This window comes from Haemorhous mexicanus, chromosome Z, assembly GCF_027477595.1.
Source record: "Haemorhous mexicanus isolate bHaeMex1 chromosome Z, bHaeMex1.pri, whole genome shotgun sequence".
NCBI lineage: Eukaryota > Metazoa > Chordata > Aves > Passeriformes > Fringillidae > Haemorhous > Haemorhous mexicanus.
The window spans coordinates 37,090,018-37,102,285 of record NC_082381.1 but is presented as its reverse complement, the minus strand read 5'-3'; the positions used below and the strand labels follow the sequence as shown (position 1 = coordinate 37,102,285).

Below are 12,268 nucleotides of genomic sequence, written 5' to 3'. Positions count from 1 at the left end.
CCTCCCACCTTCACATGCAGACAAAAACCTGCACATAGATATTTATTATACAAAATGTAATTATATTCATATTTATTATATAATATTATGTATAGAAAAATATTATTCCCTTAGGAAACATAGCAACATATGGAGTCATAGAATAGTTTAGGTTGGAAAAGCTCTCCAAGATCATCAAGTCCAACTGTTAACTGAACACTGTCATGTCCACCACTGAACCGTGTACCTAAGTGCCATATCTACGCACCTTTTAACTATCTCCAGGTTTGGTAACTCCGCCACTTCCTTGGATGGCCCATTCCAATGCTTGCTAAGCCTTTGGTGAAGAAATTTTTCCTAATATTCAACCTAAACATAACCAACTTGAGGCCCTTCCTCTTGTCTTGTCACTTGTTGCTGGGACCAGAGACTGACCCCCATGTCACTACAGTCTCCTTTAAGGAAGTTGTAGAGAATGTTAAAGTCACCTCTAAGTCTCCTTTTCTCCAGGATGAACACCCTCAGCTCCCTCAGTCTCTTCTCATCAGACTTGTGTTCCAAGCCCTTCCCCAGCTCCTTTGCCCTTCTCTGGACACACTCCAGCACCTCAGTGCTCTTCTTGTAGTGAGGGACCCAAAACTGAGCACAGCACTCACGGCACAGCTTCACCACTGTACAGGGGGACAGTCCCTGTCCTGGTCCTGCTGACCACACTACTGCTGGTACAGGCCAGGAGGACACTATTGGCCTTCTTGGCCACCATGGACACAAGGCTGGCTCATGTTCAGCTGCTGTCGACCAGCACTCCCAGGTCCTTCACCTCTGGGCTGATTTCCAGCTCTTCCCTCTCCAGCCTGCAGCTCTGTTGTGACCCAAGTGCAGGACCTGGCACTTGGCCTTGTTTAACCTCTTACAACTGACCTTGGCCAGCCAATCCAGGCTGTCCAGATCCCTCTGCAGAGCCCTCCAGCAGATCAACTTGGTGTCATCTGCAAACTTACTGAGAGTGCACTCAATCCCCTCATCCTGATCAGTGATAGAGATATTAAATAGGACTGGATCTGATACTGATCCCCAGGGAACACAACTGCTGACTGGATGCTAATTGGATTTAAGTGCATTCCCCACCATTTTCTGGCCTGGCCATCCAAGCAGTTGTTAACCCAGCAAACAGTGCATCTGTCCAAGACAGGGGGAGCCAGTTCCTTCCGGGAGAATGCTGTGGGAAATGGTTTCAGTGGCCTTACTGAGCCAAGGTAGAAAACACCTATGGCCCTTCCCTCATCTACCAAGTGGGTCACCTTGTCACAGAAGGTGATGAGGTTGCTCAAATAGGACCTGCCTTTCCTAAATCTGTGCTGATCCCCAGGTTGTCCTGTACATGCCATATGATGATAATCTGCATCAGAACCGTCTCCAGCACTGAGGTCAGGCTGACAGGCCTGTAGTTAGCTCCCCAGATCCTCCTTCCAGCCCTTCTTGCAGGTGGCTGTCATGTTGGGTAGCCTCCAGTGAACTGGGGCTTCCCTCATTAGCCAGGACTGCTGGTCAGTGATGGAAAGAGGCTTGGTGTGCACTCCTTGAGCTCCCTCAGTAGCCCTGCATGGATCCCATGTGGCCTGAGGCACTTGTATGTCTAAGGTTTGTCCCAGGTTATGGGGCCTTCGTTCTGCTCCCTGCTCATTTCTTTTCACTCAGGGACCTTGTTACCTGGAGAATAACTGTTCTCACTATTAGAAACTGAAACAAAGACAGTATCTGAGCCTTTCCTTATAATTTCCCAGTTTGTTTCCCTCTGCATCCAGTAAAGGATGGAGGTTTTCCTCAGCTCTCCTCTTGTTGCTAATGTGTATATATATATATATATACATACATATATACAAAGTCTTCTATGGCAGTAGCAAAATCAAGTTCTAATTGTGTTTTGGCCCATCTAGTTTTCTCTGTCCATAACTTAATGACACCAGAGCTGCCGGCATTGTCTTTCAAAGGTCATAAGCTCTCCTTTTCATCCTGAGTTCCAGCCAAAGCTCCTCCTTTAGCCAGGTCATTCATCTTCTCTGCCTTGTCTTTTGGCACATGGGGATGGCCTGCTGGCTGTGTCTAATGTGAGGATAGCCTCCCAAGGTCCTCTGTTGAACAATCTCCTAAACAGGCCAAAGTCTGCCCTCTGGAAGTCCTAGGTGGCAGCTCTGCTGACCCTTCCTTTTTTTACAAGAATTAGAAACTCCATCATTTTTTGATTGCTGAGCTGCAGACAGCCTCCAATCATCCCAGCATCCACCAGTCCACAGACTACAAACAAAAGATCCAGTGGGGGGGCCCCTCAGTGGGCTCACTCAGCTTCCTGACACCATTGGTATCTTCTGCACACTCCAGGAACCTCCTAGACTGTTTCTTCTTTGCTGTATTGTATTCCCAGCAGACATCTGTTAAATTGAAGTACCCATGAGAAAAAGGGCTAATGATTGAGACTTTTCCCAGCTGCTTGTAGAATAATTAATCTGTTTCTTTTTCCTGGTTGGGTGGTCTATAACTCCCACCCAGGTTTCTGCCTTTTTGGCCTATTACCTTGATTACTGCTGATAAACACTTAACCCTGTCATCACCATCATTAAACCCTAGACAACCAAAACAGTCCCTAACACACTGGCTACCCCACCATCTCTCATTCCCTGCTTATCCCTTGTGAAGGGCTTGTAGCCATCCATTGTAGCACTTGAGTTGTTGTACCGTGCTTCCATGGTGATAGCTATGTCATAGTTTTCCAGCTGCACAATGGCTTCCAGCTCCTCCTGTTAGTGGCCTATGCTGCATGCATTGCTGTAGATGCACTTCAGCTGGACAATTAATCCTGCTGCCTTTTTTTGGAGGTTTGTGACAGTTTTCAAACACTTCTGTTGTTTCTAGGACATCAGTAACTCTTGTGTCTTTGCTGCAACATAGATCTCAATCCCCGCCTGCACTGAGATGGCCAGCTGACAGACCTCACTAGCACACTGTCCTTTAAATACTGACAGGTTGTCCCCAAGCTTATTTCTACCATGCCTGATATTTATCCCTTCCCCCTTTAAATTAGTTTCAAGCTCCTACAATGAGCTGTGATAATACCTATGCAAAAATCCTTTCCCCCTCTTTGAGACAGGTATACCCCATCTGTTGCCAGCAGCCCATGGTGTCACATAAACCAACCATGGATCAAGAAACCCAGAATTCTGCTGATGACATCAATTATAGAGCCCGGTATTATATTCTGCTTGATCTTCCTGTGATGCTTCTTCTCTCATCCTTCTTTGCAACTGGAAGGATATAGGAGGAACTATTTGTGTTCTGGCCCCATAACCAGTTGTCCCAAGGAGATTATTCTGTGAACATTATTTTTCATATGGAAGTCCTATTTCTGTATAAAAAGGATTCTTGGTTACTTAATTTTAAAAGGATCAGATGACTGTATAAAAAGTTACTGCTCTGAGATACTGGAACTTTTTTGTTACCTGTCTATGACTTCTTATGTGGAACTATCTTTATACTATTACATTAAGGGTAAGATTTTAGGTCTGCTAATATTAGTCTTGGTGAAGCAATGAACTTTCATGAATATAGTACTTTTTGAAGTCCTCCAGTCTTTTTCAGTTGTATTTAATGTACTGACCAATGTGATATACCAGTAGCATATTTCATTGTTTTTTCTTTTGTGGATAAAGGTACCAGCTTTTGGGTGTGTTTTAATTATATATACATGGTTAAATATGTAGTTACATAGATAAATATATTTCATTATATATGTAATATGTAAAGTGAGAAGATAGGAGGAGCTCATCCTTTTAACCTTTCTGTTACCAAAAGGAGAATAATCTCACATTTTCTTATTCCTGTTTAGGATGAGATCTTATACTCTCTATTCCATAGCAGACCAACACTCCACAAAGACTTGTTTGAGATGTTTCAGATCACTAAAAATTCAAGCAGGAAAAACAAGTCCCTTTCAGAAGTAGTAATCTGCTATCTTATCTTGATGGTCTGTGAAACCACAGTCTTCAAGGAATGTCATAAGTGCTTTCTGCATCTTGTTTTGCTGTCTGGCAATATTTAAGTATCTGTTAAAAATTTCTCATCAAGATTTGCTTACCTCCCTCTAACAGATAGTTCTTTAGTTGATCTTTAGTTGAACCAGCTGCTGAGGAAGGTTGACATGAGGGAATAAGGACTGTCGAGGTTTTTTTAGCTGTGTTTAAAATGTGTATGTCTGGGAGACCCAGCAGCTTGTCTTCTGTAGCAAGGTTTTTGGTTGTGCTAGAAGAGATGGCAAGGGACTTTCTACAAGGTCATGTAGTGATAAGAGAAGGGGGAGTGGCTTCAAACTGGTGGAGTAGGTAAGATTAGATATTGGGAAGAAATTCTTTACTGTGAGGGAGGTGAGGCATTGGAACAGGTTGCCCCAAGAAGCTGTGGATGCCCTATCCCTGGTAATGTTCAAGGCCAGGCTGAGCAGGGCTGTTGGCCACCTAATCCAGTGGAAGGTGTCCCTGCCCATGACAGAGCATTGGAACTAGATGGCCTCTAAGGTCCCTTACAGCCCAAGTCATTCTGTGGTAATACTCTTCTGCCCTTAATGAGGGGAGAGGAAGTGTTGTCTTGGCCTTTTTTTTTTTTTTTTTGGTTGCATAATTTGGTACAGATTAGCAAGAATTCATTCTGAACAGTGATAACTTGTGGGGAATTTGTCTTTGGAGACTTTTTTCCCCTCTGCCGAGAGGAAATCTGGGGTACAGGCTTCTGTGGGTTAATTATATTGTGATAAGCAACCAAGTTAGAGAAGATTTTACAGGTGCTTTTTCCATGATGCTGGATAGTGAATCTGCAGCCCTTGACATGATTTCCATATGGCTGCTTTTTCTTTTTTCTTTCCTCATCTATGTATGCCAGTAGCAGGCTGTATAAAAAAAAAGTCTTTCTCTACCTATGGACTGCAGGCTGATTAATTTGATAAATGTGGACTTAAATATAACCTGGCTATGTTCATACATGTTATCTGAAAGTGCTTACGAACACTGCTCTGCCAGCAGCTGTTTTAGAGTTCAGAGGTCATTGGTGGTTTTGACTGCTTGGAACTAATATCAATGCAAAATAACATATATTACCCTGTACACGGTATGAACCTTTGAGAAAGGATTGCTTAGCTTTGTAATTTTGAACTGTATGTGTTAGACATGCAGAGTAATGTAGGAATTAAGACCTTTGTGATCACAACGTGTGTCTGAGAGAAGTGAACCAGCATAAGCACAAGTTAGTGCTCAAAACCACCATCTTCATCTTACCTCTCTTTGGAGACTTTGCTACATAGACTGTAGCAGATTAATTTAAAATGTACTTGCATCAACAGTGTTAATGATCCTAAAATTTAGTCTGTTGTTTTTACTTTCACATACGTGAAATTAGCCTGAATTTCAGCACTGTAACTTTTTTAATGGTTGGCCTGTTTCTCTGGTAGGTTTTCAATTTAATTCTTTCTCAGAATATGCCACTTCACAAATAGTCCCCAGTGTAAAATGATGTGGTTTACTGTTAATTTGCTGCTTGGTACATGGACTCTAGCAGAGCACCACAGTTACTGTGGTGTCACAATGCCTCAGTCCTTTCAAAAGGGCAGGCTGCCCCTTTTGTGCAGTGTTATGAATAGCACATGAACTGAAGTCTTAAGATAGAATGTTAGGGACAGTCTTGCCAGTTGCTGTCAAAACTGTATGCTTCAGAGCTGAATGGATTGTGATAATGCTGCATGTCTTGTTTGTGTGCATCTCTTTCTTTCTCTTACTGTAATTCAGTCACCCTCATAATACTGCCAGCATGGTTTGTAATATGTTGCTTTGCAAGAGTCTGCAGTTTTTTTGCTTCATGCTTACTCACCACAGTCCTGCCTCAGAGCTATCTTCACAACTTAGTACACTGACACTTCCTTATAGTGCTTCCTGTTTGTCACAGCTTTTGTTGCTGTACAAAGCTCTATGCATTGCTACACTTTTTTTTTTCTCCCTTGCATTATTTACTTTCTGACCCTCCTGGTCAAAGTTGACACTCTCCCTTTTTATTGGCACTAAAGGCCTTATTTCCTGTTATGTTTTTGAACATTGCAAGGCAAATTTCTGCCTGGGGTAGCTATCTGAATTACTGCCTTTTTTTTTCTTTTGGTCTGACCATCCCTTGGCAGTTAAATGGTCAGCAAGACTATTTCAATTTACCTCTGAAGAGCCCAGGCCTAGACTCAAAAACAGCACTAGGACATAATCTGCTTTGTTCTTCTGTCTTTTTGGTCAACCCCTTGTTTATTTTCTGTAGCATGCTCATGATGTCTAGCCGCTAACCTACCTAAAGGCAAATGTGCTGGCTAGGGCTGCTTGGGTATCAAATGACACTGTCCCACTTCAGGGGAAAAAATAGCTAGAGATCTACTGGAGTCTCTTCTCTTTCTGGAGCTTCTTCATAGTTCAGTAATTTTACTTGGTGAAGATGAGGGTTGATATCATTGGATACAAATTGCAAGAAAATAGTCTTTCAATATGATTACTCTTCATCCTAGAGAGTTCCAGTATGTGGTACATATCTTAGTTTACAAATTTTGTTTCTACAGATACTTGTCCTTCAGTTGCTTGTGTATATGTATTTTCTTGATGCAAAATTGATTGTATACTGGCCCATTGTTACAATGTGGTTTACCACAGAAAACCAAAAAAAATGAAGCTTCTGTGAATAAAAGAGATTGGACCCAGAAAGTTTTGAAAGATACCCAAAAAATGTGATTAAAACCAAACCAGGCTAGGTGCTGGTACCAAAAAATGATGCATTTTATGTAATAGTAGAAGAAGCAAAGAGAAGGGAAGAGGAAAGAAAGAAAGAAAGAGGTGTGCATGGGGGGTGGGGGGACAGGGGGAGAGTGACAGGGGTTAGGGGGAAGCATGTCACCCATCTGAGGGTCCCAAAGACATCTCGTTTCTCCCCTCTGTCTGATCCTCTCGGTGGTGAGGGTCCCCTGTGGCCGCTGCCACACGCCGAAGGGTTCCGAATTCCGTGGGTTCATCCCCACCTTGGGCAGGTGGGAACGCCCAGGGGCCCCCTGGCAGGGGCCAGTTTGACGCTGTCCCTTGCAGCACTGAGGGTCTGGTGCATCACCTGCAGCGCTGTGGTGCAGGTCTGGGGACCCTCTGGGGGCCTTTGGTGGGCCATGACGCCCCCGGCTGTGAACAAGCTGTTCCCGGGGGGAAGGGGCCCCTCCGGGGATCCCTCTGCCCAGCTGAGGATGGGCAGTCACTGTCCCTCTCCAGAGGCTTCCCAGCAGGCACCCAAAAGCTCTCCTCCCCCCAGCCTTTGGTGCCAGGGTCTGTCTGGCTTGGGGATGCCATCTCCTCCCTGAAGGTGCTGAGCTGGAGTCCTGTGTGAATGTATTCTTCTTTCCGAGACCTGAGTTTACTGTGTCTTATCTCCATCAGCGAGCAGTTCACTGCCTCAGTCAGAAGGTCTGTTCAGGGTGTGGAGGTCTTTTTGTAACACAGTTTCACTATTTCAGTGAAAGTCCTTCATGAAGATGTTTAAGCCATAAATTATAACATTCAGTCTCCAATACTCATCAGTCTTTCAGATTCAATTTTGTGTTAGTTTACACAGGAGTGTAGGATTAAACATAATGAGTTGTGATGTTATTGCCATACATTTTATGTATTCATTGTGGCAGTTAGGGACGTGGTTTAGTCGTGCACTTGGTAGTGCTGGGTTAACAGTGTGACTTAATTATCTTAAATGTCTTTTTCAAAGCCTAAACAATTCTGATTCATGTGGAATTACCAGAGACTGTTTGAAATTTTGTGTAAAAGTTTATCTATGTTTCTGACCCAGCCTGGTGTCAGGCTTTTAAACTACAGTTTTGATCCTTAATCTTTTCTCGAAGTTGTTAACAAACTGATCAGTAGGATCAGCTGTTGCACCTGTGTTTTCAGTTTGCTCTGAATTTTGCATAACTTGATGCAGGAAAAAGCACCTGAGCCCTTTTTGACTTGTTTACAGTAAATTGTTTTTCATTATTATTTTGTTACAATACTATATTATAAAATTACAATATTATATTGGCTTTTGCATTTATGTATTAGCGTTTGCATGTTGTTATTAATCAGAAGTATTTTGATATGGTACAATATCTACTTACTTTTAACTTCTTTTGGCATAGTATAGTCTCTCAGTTTATGTAGGCACCATGTAGCTCCTTTAAATAGTAGTGAAATATATATATATATATATACACACACACACATAGGTAGATAAAATTTCTTAGACTATAACCTAATAGGGACTGTAGGATGTTAAAGTGCTTTTTCATGTAACTAACTCAGCAAATGGTGTAAAATAATTAATTTCCCACATTCAGGGACTATCTTATCTGAAAGACAAGGTAACTCCAGCTAAAATGAGTACACCAAGAAAAGAAGAATTTATTGACCCTTGTTATCAGGGTGTAAAGCCACAAGAAGAAATAAACTGTATTGAACTAATCAACAGGATGGCATGCAGACAAGTCAAAGGTTAGAAACTGAGCAGGAAAATCCCTGAAACATCTAAAAGAATGTTGTAGTAATGAACGGAACTCATGAATATGTATGTGTTTTCTATCCCATCGCCAAAAACACCTCAGCTCTGGATATTTGTATTTTTTTTTTTTTTAATCCTGTATTAAACTCTTAAAAAATTCTCAAGTGTGAACTTTGTTTTTCACATTCTGCAAGTTTTAATGCTGTGAAGGAAGGCAGAAAATTCTCATCTCTGCTGCAGTTAGAAGAAAGGTCATATTCTTATTGCTCAAAAATGCATTGTGTAAAATGCATTAATCTGAAATACCTATTAAGTTAAATAAAGCTGAATGTAAACTGCATGTCATGCTAAGGTTTTTTTAGGCATTGTCTTTGACATCAGCTGTTGACATCAACTATTGGATAGAAAAACAGCTGTTGTTTCAACAACTAGATTTAATTATTTTAGCAGCGATTTTAACTCCAAAGCTTTCTTAGTTCTGATTGTATTTTGAACGCCTTTCTCTGGCATATTTTCTTAAGTGGTGTTATATGCTGTTTCTCATTACAGACGCCTCCACCTCAATAAGAAAGCCACGGACAAACAGCCATATAGCAAGCTTCCTGGTGTTTCCCTTCTAAAGCCGTTAAAAGGCGTGGATCCTAACCTGATCAACAACCTAGAAACCTTCTTTGAGCTGGATTATCCTAAAGTACGTACATTATTTTGTGTAGTTTTTTTCCCTGTGTCTCAAAAAGTCACATGACAAGCTTGGATGGGAGCTATGCTGCTTGGTTGTCTTGTATTGTTCTTCCTTCTGTAGAAGATGTATTATCACATATTTTACGTGTTGCAAACAACACTTCTTTTTGAAGAGCTGTCTATTGAGGAGCATGTCGAAGGCTTAAGGGTGAAACATACACTACAATCCTCTAAGGTTTACTTAATCAATATTCCTGTGTTGTGGTGTTTATAAATTTAAGTGTTTCATACTGCTGCAGGAGCTTACTTGAGAGGCAAGAAATTCTCCTGGTTGACTGCTTCTCTCTAAGAGATCCTCCAATAGAGAACACTTTAACTGATAGCCTGAAACTTTTTGGTGGTTCTTACTGATGGCTCATCTAATGAAGAGTTGCTCAGTGGTGAGATACACTATCTCACCAGTTGTTGATGGGTAGGGTAATCTCTAAGCTCTGTGTTAGTGTTGGGAAGCAAATACTTCATAAAAGCTCACATTTGCTGTTGAGCACTGTTTGAATGTGTAATACAAGCAATAAGTAATGTAATTGTAAGTGTGTCAGATGCTCTCCTTGCTCTAAAGAGCTTAAAAGAAGTCTGTGAATGTTTGCTGTATCATTCAATATTTGAAGTATGCTCCTGTGGGTAGGAAGAGGTACATTTTTTTACTGAATTTCTGTCTGCTGAATTCTGAAATTTAAAATTTAGCTTTAATATAAAAACTTCTTTTCTCAATTCTTCTCAAAACTGCATCTTACACTGCTTCTCCAATTGTAAAAGGTCAAAGATTTGTGTGAGCTGTACAGTAAGTGTTTGTGTATTCTGAGAGCCTTAAACTGACACCTAAGTAGGCAGGGTAAAATATAAAAATAAAAATCCCTAGCACTTGGAACTAATCAGAAATTGGAAATTTTTTCTGTAATGAAGCTTCGAGCCTTTTGAAAAACTTCAGACATGAACATATGAATTCTTTCAGCTCAAGAAAATGCAATAAAGTGTGGCCAAGCACGTTTTAAAGCATACTTGAGGCAAGCTGCCTATGCCAATATTGCAAACAGTGCAAAGAAGGTTCAGCAATACCATAAACTGTTATATGACCTATAATGAACATCCAAACATTATGCAGCTCAAACATTTGGCTACAAATAAAACTTGTTTAATAATTAAAAAAACCAGTTATGTTGGATCTTGCTTTACAAGAGGTTGTCTTCGTCCTTAGTTCTGGAAACACATGGATAATAATCTTAAAATGTTGCTACTCCACACAAATCTGAGTTTCAGATAATAGTAGATAATCATATTTTTTCCAAGGAGAGTGAAAATGCATGTGGGAATGCTTCAGTTTACTGCAGCACAGATTAGACAGTATGAGTAAGGTCCCCAAACTGTCGAAAAACTTTCTATAGTTACTGTCCAGAACTACTTCAAGAGATTGCCTGGTATTCAAAGTTCAGCTGTGCAGTGAAAAATCACTATGAAAGATTAATCTGAAACTTTTTCCAGTGAAGCTGAATTCAACCTGCAGTGATAATGATTCTCTTCTGTGATACTCCATGTGTGAAATACTCTTCTCTTGAATGGAATCCAGTTATACTGTCTCAAAACTGCAGGACTTAAACATAATGTTGTTATCAGTGAAGAGTTCTCACCTACTGTGCATATTGTAATTTTGCAAAAGTTTCTCTATTCATGTGAAATTCAAATTAATCTGATGGTATTGTTTGTGTCAATAAGTGTGTGGTTTTTTTTTACTTTGCTACTGCATACAAAGGCCATTTGTTTTGAATTTTTCTCTTTTCAAGTATTGTAGTCTGAAATATCTGGTTTACTTCTGGTTGAATTTCTTGGAGAATATGGATATAGAAGTGTCATTACTGCTGTGGATTGAAGATTGATTGTATAATGACTTGGAAAACCAGTTTTATTTTACAAATTTAATTCAATGTGCAGTAAAAAGATAATTTCCTCAGTTATTTATTTCTATGGTGTTCATGCTATCAAGATTCTGTTGTTATGAGAGGACCTGTCTGCTCTTAAAATCCATTTTCCTTGCTGTAAGATGGTAGAAGTCAAACACTGCATGCTCCTTAGCCAAATTGACTTTAGGTTTGCATTCTGAGAGGTAAAGATATTTGCCTGATAGTTTGTAGTGCTAGAACAAATTTTAACTCCCATTTAATTGATTTTAAATTTCCTCAATATTCTGAATGGAGTTAGAGTAGATCAGGCTTTTGTGTAAAAAAATGCCATTTATTAATTTGAAATATATATATTTAACTTAATATCTTCTGTTGTATTAGATACTTTACCTTACTGAACAAGAACATCAAAAATTTTCATCATAGAGCTAATAGGAAGCTTTCAAAATTCAGGTAGTTTTTGCTTAAGTAGTTTAGTGAAAATAAAGTTTAGTGAAATGACAAAATAGTATAAGGGAGAATAAGAACTGTTTTGATTGCTAGTTGGGATTCTTTTTTACAGGAACTACTACAAATGTCCAAGAAAATTGGTTCTTCTTGTGATTGAATTTTTCAGTCTTGGACTGTAAAAATGGCTTCTGGGTATCTTGATCAGATTTTTTATATTTTAGTCTTTGTATTGGAGCTTTAATAGCTCTAATTTTAACAGGGTAAAAAAAAAGTTATATGAAGTATGAAGTATGTGCTTCATTGCAAAAGCAGAAGTACCTTTATCAAGTGATTTATTTCTTCGCCCACTATCACTAACTTGTATAAGCATGTAGCAGCTAGTTTTCCCTTACCACTTGTTTTTTCAGCCATTATTCTATTAATAAGAGAATACAGATATGTTTCATATACATGTTCCTGAACTTTGTTGTACAACTAAGTATACATATGTACATATACTGATCTCTGTGGGTTGTCTTCCAGCTCTGTTCTGCATATGTGTATCTATAAAGTAAAGGAATGGAAGATGTAGTTCAGTGGTATGCAGTCATATATGCAGTGTGTCATAACCCCATTTTTTAGTATTTCAG

General features: G+C 40.0%; 1 protein-coding gene across 1 annotated transcript in view; it reads left to right on the top strand.

The window, feature by feature from the left end:
* UGCG (UDP-glucose ceramide glucosyltransferase) overlaps window positions 1-12,268 on the top strand; it is a 36,274-nt gene that overhangs the window by 15,469 nt on the left and 8,537 nt on the right. Inside the window, exon 2 of the mRNA XM_059873600.1 lies at window positions 9,103-9,244. Within this exon, the coding sequence (XP_059729583.1) occupies window positions 9,103-9,244 (142 nt within the window). The remainder of the gene's footprint in view (window positions 1-9,102; window positions 9,245-12,268) is intronic.